General features: G+C 36.5%; 1 protein-coding gene across 1 annotated transcript; it reads right to left on the reverse strand.

The window, feature by feature from the left end:
* Nucleotides 1-313: 313 nt before the first annotated feature.
* LOC126796156 (cationic peroxidase 2-like) lies at nucleotides 314-2135 on the reverse strand. The gene is made up of 3 exons (XM_050522922.1): nucleotides 1653-2135; nucleotides 1355-1517; nucleotides 314-894 (listed from the first exon to the last, which is right to left on the reverse strand). The coding sequence occupies exons 1-3, from the start codon at nucleotides 2052-2054 to the stop codon at nucleotides 467-469; spliced, it is 993 nt and encodes a 330-aa protein (XP_050378879.1). The 5' UTR covers nucleotides 2055-2135; the 3' UTR covers nucleotides 314-466.
* Nucleotides 2136-9077: the final 6942 nt, after the last annotated feature.

Genomic DNA, 9077 nt, shown 5'->3' on the forward strand with positions numbered 1-9077 from the left:
GTGTACCACCGTGGAACATTGGAGGGTTTTCTCTCCGCTGGATTTGCCTTCGGGCCCGATATGAATTGTCTTGGAACTGGAAATTAAAAAAATAATAATAATAAGATTTACTTCAAACTTTTTCGCTGGCCCGATTTAGTTTTGAGGTTTCCGGATTCAAACAATTATAAACTTCTAATTTTTTTTATGAGGTACACAATTGTAAACAGTACGCGAGCGTTAAAACGTAAAAACATGATGAAAGAACACATTACACCCACTCATACATAGTAATTGACATATATCAACGTCTTAGTTAAAAACTGAATTTATTGATCTTTATTGATTCGATTACACGTACAAAGGATTGTTTTACAAAGGAAAAACATTCAGAAACCAAGATATTTTTTAAACACATGATAATATTTCAAAAACAAGAGAATAAAATCCGACTGCCCTTTTGCTCGCTCTGATCTTAATCCATCAGTTAGTTAATTACAGAACAAACTCGGCGAATTTCACCCTTTGCTGCAGGTTTCAAACCAATTTTACTCATCTTCACCATAGACCTTCCAAACTCTGCATTAAAATTCAGTGCTTGCATGCCTTGGACTCCCAAGAAGCGCTGGACAAGGCTTCTGGTGGAGGCGTCAGTCCATAGCATTTGATCGGACTCGAGTACACCACGTCCATTCTTCAAGTTCTTAAAGAATTTCGTATCAAATAGGTTTGCGCTGCCTGTGTCTAGATCAACACTCTTGGTTTCATCACCGTTTTGTGGGCAGAGTGATTTTAGTTTAGAAAGGAATGAAGGACTGATAGCAGGATCTGTAACATCACCATTTCCAGTTGTGTTGAAGTTATAGAGTCTGTAGCTGATTAACTGACAAGACGTGGTGCCAATGGTATGTCCGCCTAAAGAATATCGACAGAGTTCATGAAAATTAGTCAACATGAAGGTTTAAAATATCGGCATCAATAAATATATCTTTAAAAAAATATCAGTTATATATCGGATATTAGAGAAAAAATATTGTTTATGGTCTAAATTTTTATTTATTTATTATTTAATTACATACAAACATATATAATTTTATTTATTTCTTATTGAATTGCATATAAAACGATTTAAAATAGAAATTATCAGATATTTTTTTGAAATATCGAAAATATTTTATGTTATTAGAGAAATGTCACATATATAGAGAGATGTTTACTCTCTAAGATATATCAGTAATTTGATGAAGAAAAAAAAGATATCAGTAAATATATCAAAGATATCGAGAATATTTTAAACATTGGTCACGATGTCTCATTCTAAGTACAAAATAAAATATTTTGAAACTAAACAAAAACAAGCCCACGTAATGCTTACCAACAAGAGTGACAAGATCTCGAGTGTTGAGACCCAGATTTTTGAACTTTTCCTTTTGTACTTTGATGGAGTCTCTAAAGCCAGGCAGAGCTGAAGTCTCCGATGCCAATGAAACACGACCGTCTAATCTTCCAGTAGGCACCTTCCAATCGATTCCCTTGGTCTGCAAAGAAATAAAAACGAACTCAATCTTCAGCATGCTACTGAATAATTGTTAGTTGCCGTGTAACTAATGTATTATGCACGTAATAATGCACAAACTATATAATGTAGCTTGCTTATGGAATTGATTAGTTACCAAAACGACAGAATCTCGGGCAGCTAGGGCCAGAATGTCAGCACAGGAAACAACCCCAGGGCATGCGGCTTCAAGCTTTTTCTTTGCATCATCGATAACTTCCCAACCACTTAATCCTTGGTTAGGGCTGGCAGTTTTTTCGGTGCTTGGACCATCAAGAAGAACAGAACCGTCGCAGCCTTGAACAAAGCAGTCATGGAAGTGCATCCTTAATAAGGCAGGAGCAACGGTAGCATCGGATTTGAAGTGAGATTGAACTGTTTTTTTTACAATGGACTCTGCTCTAGGACACGAACGCGAATAGTATCCGACGCGGGGGACGTTTTTGCCTTTCGCAGAAAGGAAGGTTGTAGCCAAGGAAAGCAAGAGAATAGTTAACAAAATGGATGACTTGAGGTTCATTTTGGTGCCTTACTAGAGAGATATATTGTATGTATCAGCTAGCAGGCTTGGGTGAGCACTATCGAATCTGAGTTAACTTCTAAAATGATCTATGTGCTTAAGCTTGTGATGTTATGGGAATAAAGCCTCGATTAGTATTTATAGGTTGTATTTAAGTCATGTAAATGTTTAGTGACACACAGACACACACGGTAAACAAAGCCGGCTGCTACAAAAATACAATGGGCAGAATCAGATGACTTCAAAAATACAATGGGCAAACCAGATAATGATGATAAGGTAAGGAAAGTTCTTTTCTATGGCCTTTTTCTGCATTTACATGTATAAATTAATTCATTGCATGGTACTGTTACTGTTCCACAGACAATGGTAACATACTTTGCCTAACTTGATCACGTGGTTCATGTCAAGTAAGTATTGTTTAATGTTATCATTACAAATATGTTTTATTTTTCTTACGACGTGACCCTCTGTTGTGGATCAATTACTTCTTCTACATCCATCAATATGGCCCTATATATGAGAATGGACAGAGAGAAATCGTGTTAGATTGTCAAGAATTTCTATACCATAATGGGATAACGATTAATGATAATCAAGTTGGTGATGCCAACATATATAATTTAAGATAGAGGAGCCTTTGCAAATAATATAAAACATAAAGATGGGTTTTAATTGAGATTTTAAGACAAGTAGAGAAACTTGGGTCAGAAGAATCAAGTCATAGGAGAGGATCGAAACCGTGTCGTCTATTCGTTCAAAGTTGTCGTTATTTACCTATTCATGACCAGCAGCCATGGTATATTTATTAACGAGTTTTTATTCACCCTTTGCATGTGGGTATACGGGACATAAAGTAATCAACTCATCGTGTTTTCTTTTTTTGGGTCAGTGAAACATAATTTCATAGAAGTCACAAGCCAACGGGGCCCAAACAAAATCATGGGCGACAATTAAGTCTCTTAAATTTATTCAGATTTCAGATATGAGGAAGACATTAAAAGAAAAACTAAAACTTAAAATAAGGCCCAAAGAGCCCAAAAAATGAAACTCTAAACAAAACTATATTTTCAGCTTCATCTTGCAGCTGCCATAGCAGATTTGTCACCGGAGCTCTGAAGGAAATCGCGAGCTTGAGATGGTAACCGAGTGTGATCTGCAAATGTGAAGATACAGACATAGCCGCCATACATTCTCCAGTCAACTAATTATGAAAAAATCTCGTATAAAACGACAACCAAACCAAATTAGAACTCAGTAACCAAACTTGAGATCTGAAGAGGTGGGTGCAAGTGATGACGAAATCTTCCATGGTAGGCCAAGGTAGAGATGAAGAAGTAGGTTTGTTCATGGTTTGATAATCTTGAGAATCAAAGAGAGTGGAAAATCTGATAATTACCATAAGAACATATATGAAAGTAAACCTAAAAAATTTAGATATGAGGTTTACAAACAAATTTGTCCACTGGAGATAAAGACCAAACGCAGAGGAAAAAAAGACTGAATAAAATCACTATTAGGGGTGAGGAATCACCACAGAGGATGAGGAGTCACCACAAGGGTGAGAAAAAAGCTATAAAAGTTTGAGAAAGAGGGTGTCGAACAAGGATGGCATCCCCCGCTCTTAGTAATCAACTCATCGATCACCATATATACATTACAATATTACATATAGCGTTGAATACATATAGTGCAAGTTTGGTACTGGGATTATTCTGAGTCACTTAAATATTAATACTTGTGCTACCTTCACCTAAGTTGAGTGGGCTTACACAATACTGATTTGGATTATGTTTGGTACCAGATGGAACCAAGATGAATCTCTTATTCTTTCCTACTAAAAACCTCAATTTCTTCCCAGTATTCATTTCCAACAAGAAGAGAATAAGCTTCACAAAACCCAATTACCCAGGCCAACTTTTCAACACAGCCAAGAACTGAAACCACTAGAGAAATATAGCCAAGAACCGAAACCACGAGAGAAAGGAAGAAAAAAACAAACAAAATCGGATAAAGCCCTAGAACTAAAAATCCCAAATCACCAGAACTCTGAAACCCGAACTCGAAAACCTGATTCAAAGCTTTGCAGTACATTATTTCAATCTTCATCAATCACGAATTTGGCAATTTTTCGCTAAAGAGTTCTCCTCCTAACTAAGAGTAGGTGAAACTGGGTGCAAAGAAGAAATTGTGTGCCAAATACCTTGAGAGAGAAAGGAATTGATTAGGTAACTCGAAGAAGATCAGAGGAGATGAGGAAAGAGAGATTTGATGGATTTCATTCTTAGCTAAGGGACAACTTTTGCTCTACCCACATTTAATCGAGTTAAGGAGGTTTAATTGATGTTCGAGTTCTAGATAACGTCATTTAACGTTATGTCGCGTTGTTTCTGTGAGTTGTTATATAAGGTAGTGCGAGCTAGTATGGGGAAACAAACGTGCACATAGACTATAATACAATGCATCGACTGACAACTATGATTTTTAAGCCCTATATACTATATAGTAAGATATAATGATATGAACATAATTATACATTATTTGTGTCATATTTCCCTATATTTTTTTTGGTAATTCCTATACTTTTCTTCTTAGTTTAGTATATATTCTAGTTATTTACTTTTTTTTATTTGTTTAGTAGGTTTTTCAAAGCAAACTGGAAGAAAGAAAGGAAAAGAGGCATTGAAAGACAAATTCGTGATATCTGCCTATGTAGATCAGTTGACTTCGACAGAGCACTGAGAGCAGCTCATAATGAATCAGATTATGATCTTTATATGCATGGATTGATACGGAAGTCTAGTTTCCAGAGCTTTTTACAGTTCATCGATACCTATTTTTTAGAGGAAGTTATAACCGACTTAGTACCCAAAGGTCAGTGTGCTCGTGAATCTGAATCGTGACGGGATTTTATGTTACGTGGCCCAAATGACACCGGAAGGCCCATGTACGAGTTCATGCTTCATGACCTGACTTATTATACATATGTGACAAAGATGATGAGGAATTAAATTAATTGGCACCAATTAGAATATCCGAACGAAACCTAAAACAAGAAGGATTGGTGGAATGAAGCTTATATAAAAGAGAATTTCTACCTCTCTCTTTCCTCTCTCCCAGCTGCTACGCCTCTCTTTTCTTATCATTATTCTTCTTCTTATATTATATTTATTTAGGATTTTCTTAGTTAGGGGGTTGCTTGAAGCCCTAAACATGATCCACAAGATGATTTGATATTTGGTTTTAGTTTCTTTTAATTCAAGATGAGACTTTAATTTACTACTTCTCCATTGATGAATGCTTGTTTGTATGCTTTGAGTGCACGCTTAGTATATATATTAGGGTTCTATTGCTTTGATTGTTCGATGACTGTGTCAATATCAGACTCCTCAAACTATATAGGGAATCAATTGTTAGCTTTCATAGTTAACAAGTAAACTAGGTCCTAGGTTTAGCAGGATGCTAAGTAATTTGCAATACATTGTGATGTCCAAATTATTTTAGACCTCAATGATCTCTGCATGTTAAATCTAATAAGCATACCTTTGGGTTGCATTGCTTGGAAATAGTCTAGGTGTAGAGTACCTACAGCCTGGCGTATGAAGTAAGAAAGAGTAATAGGTTGTGTTCAAGCATACCGAGTCAATCTAAGCATCTTCATCTAGATTAATTGAATAGGATTGAACAAATTGTCTTGTGTGTGATTGTTGGAGGTGGATTGCATTTTTCCTAACTAACTTATTTATCTTTGTTTATCAAACCCAAATCCAAAATCAATTTTCGTCACTTTTTGTCCTCTTTTTTCCATATTTATTTTCTATAGCAAACTAACTCCAAATATTTTGAAATTTTGTGTATGAGTCTGTATGTGTGTCTATTATACCTCGATACATTTTTATAATTTTCTAAGTAGTTTATATTAGGTTTTCAACTACTATTCAGTAGGAGCAGTGGTCACTTTTGTGACAACTTTTGAGTAGGTTAATTCTTTCTAGTCTTATGTGAGAAAAACCCTTGTTAATTTTTGTTACAATTGACAATTCTAAGTGTGTGAATAAGGAAAATAAGTTAGTTTAGAAATAACCCATCATAAAACCTCGTATATAATCTCGTATATGACGCGAGAATTTAAACTCGTATATAAGATACTAGCCCCAAACACACCCTATGGGTGTGAAAAAATAATTCAACAGTGAACTGAATGTGAGAGGAGAGAAAAGTGGGGATGTGGGGGAGAGATAAACGCGGGAAGGTAATTATCTTGCATGTATATATTAAATGAAATCGGAGAACAATGGCACCCTCTAGTAAGATATTTTAATTTGATACATATAAAAATCGCGGGCAAAACGATCGCAAATTCACATGCAAGCACCTAGGCGGGCAAAACGGTAGCAAATTCTTCAAGTTTTGTAAACATTTGATTACGTACTATTTTATCTCAACTACATTGTGCATCATCAGCGAGTAAAAATTCACTAGATTAGGGGAAAAACGGTAGCAAATTTCTCAAGTTTTGTAAACATTTGATTACGTACTATTTTATCTCAACTAAATTGTGCATCATCAGCGAGTAAAAATTCACTGGATCAGGGGAAAAACAATAGCAAATTCCTCAAGTTTTGTAAACATTTGATTACGTACTATTTTATCTCAACTAAATTGTGCATCATCAACGAGTAAAAATTCACTAGATCAAGGGAGTGGAGAGCTTGGTGAAAATTTTAAATTCCCTTCCAGTATAATAATTAAACATGGCTAGAAGAAGAGCAAGCACAATTCATCCTGAACCTTGCTAATATTGCTATAACGCTGCTACAACTATGCATATGTAATATATATATATATATATATATATATATATATATATATATATATATATATACGGATTTTCTCAGCTAAGGAGGTCCGCACCAATGATTTTGGTGCGGATTTCCATCTTTTTACCACTTTTTGATCGCATTTTCTCATCTCCACCGTCTAGTATCTAGATAATATTGTGTAGATCATCTCTGCAAAATTTCAGCCAATTTGGTAATCGTTAAGGCCCTCAAAATCGAATAACAAATGGACGGACCGAATTCTGTCGAACCGTTACCGTTCATATTTTTAACAGAAAAACACAATTTTGAGTGACTTAACGATTACCAAATTGGCTGAAATTTTGCAGAGATGATCTACACAATATTATCTAGATACTTGATGGTGGAGATGAGAAAATTCGATCAAAAAGTGGTAAAAAGTGGTAAAAAGATGGAAATCCGCACCAAAATCTTGGTGCGGACCTCCGCAGCCAAGAAGACCTATATATATATATATGCACTTGAGGAGAATCCATTAACACTCTGTACGTAGACCTTAAAGACATAAGTTTGTTCAACAATGTAAAAGGTGTGAAGACGAAAGAAAGTAAATACAATTTGAAAGTCACTACTCAACCTTAGGTTGACAGACACGTGCGCGCATGCAAAAGATGAAATCTCATCGTTAACAACACTGTTTTTTTTATCAAACTAAACTTTAATAAAACGTCCAAAGCGGCAAGGAACAACTACAACCGAAACAATAGTGAAAACAACAAGCAAGAAACAAAAGGCTCCATTAAACAGTGGAGCATAAAGAGAACACAAAGATTACATAGGAAGGCCTGGAAGGCCATCACTTCTCAAAATGTGAATGAGGGAGATCGGAGGCTTATTAGCCCAGTCCGAAGTGCATGATCTCGCCGTTGTAAGCCTAGCCACAACATCTGCTAGCCGGTTGGCTTCCCTTGGAACCCAATTCCACACCACCGAATCAAACTCCAAAGCTAGGGATATAGCTTTCGTGATCATCAAAGCGATTCTACAATCCCCCGCCTCAACATGATTCCTTAGAGATTGCATCACATTGAGACAATCACATTCAACAACCACATCCTTAAAATTGAGGAACTTAGCCAATTGGAGACCCCTTGCAACCGCTTCGGCCTCGACTTCAATGGCTGAATTACAAGCCCAATAGAGGCTAGCTCCCGCAAGAGAACACCCTCTATAATTCCTAATAATGATCCCCATACCACTTGAGCCGCTATCTCTATTCCAGAAGGCATCAACATTCACTTTCACAACAGAGAGGGAGGGAGCCAAACATGACTAAAAGACGCAGATATTCTTGAAGGTAGACATGTACGTTCCATTGCAAAAGTTATGAATTTCTTGCGCAGCATGAGCATCCGACCACTGGCTAAACCCTTATGAATATTAGAAATGGTTTTAGAGGGATTAAGTGCTTTCCCAATCATCACAGCTGCACATATTTGCTTCCAAATTCAAATAAGTGTAAACACACAAGAAAGAAGAAGCCATCTAGGCCATTAGAAAGAAACTCCGCTTTATTGAATATCTCTAACAACCAAACATCTAGAGAAGTCACTTTCTCCTTTGCCGGCATGTACCCAAAAACGCCTCCATACCAAACACAAGCAGTCCAAGGACACAAAAGAAGGCAATGCTTCGTTGTTTCAACCTCAGCCCCACACAAACTACAACAAGAGTTAGGCATTATTTTCCTCCTAAAATCATTAGCAAGTGCCCTCCACATGAAGTTAGACACTTTAGGGAGAAAATTAGGCCGCCAAATTATCTTCCACACTTTTGGATCCAAACAGTGAGAGGAAGGTGGCTTGTTCTGCTGAACTTTTTGAACCCAGCAAAGCACATTCTGTAGCTACTCTTCACCGAGTAACATCATTCTTGCTAGTTGGCCAAACAAGGCAATCATCATCATTAACACCACCAATAGGAATAACCTTGATGGACGAGATATCAGAAGCATGCAAGAAAGGCTGCAAATGAGAAATGTTCAAATTCATGTCATCATCAATCACCTCAGAAACATAAAGAGAAGTGAACCTATTTGAGACATATGTGGGTTTTATCACACAATTAGAATGATTTGGAATCCACCGATTAGTCCAAATATCAATGTTACGTCCATTGCCAATCCTCCAGATCGAGTTCTCAGAAACAATGTCCTTCTTGG

This window comes from Argentina anserina, chromosome 5, assembly GCF_933775445.1.
Source record: "Argentina anserina chromosome 5, drPotAnse1.1, whole genome shotgun sequence".
Classification (NCBI taxonomy): domain Eukaryota; kingdom Viridiplantae; phylum Streptophyta; class Magnoliopsida; order Rosales; family Rosaceae; genus Argentina; species Argentina anserina.

Coding starts and splice junctions, on each gene's coding strand:
- LOC126796156 (XM_050522922.1), bottom strand. CDS start 2,054: ATGAACCTCAAGTCATCCATTTTGTTAACTATTCTCTTGCTTTCCTTG. Junction 1,518..1,652: donor CCCGAGATTCTGTCGTTTTG/GTAACTAATCAA, acceptor ATTTCTTTGCAG/ACCAAGGGAATCGATTGGAA. Junction 895..1,354: donor AGATCTTGTCACTCTTGTTG/GTAAGCATTACG, acceptor GATATTCTTTAG/GCGGACATACCATTGGCACC.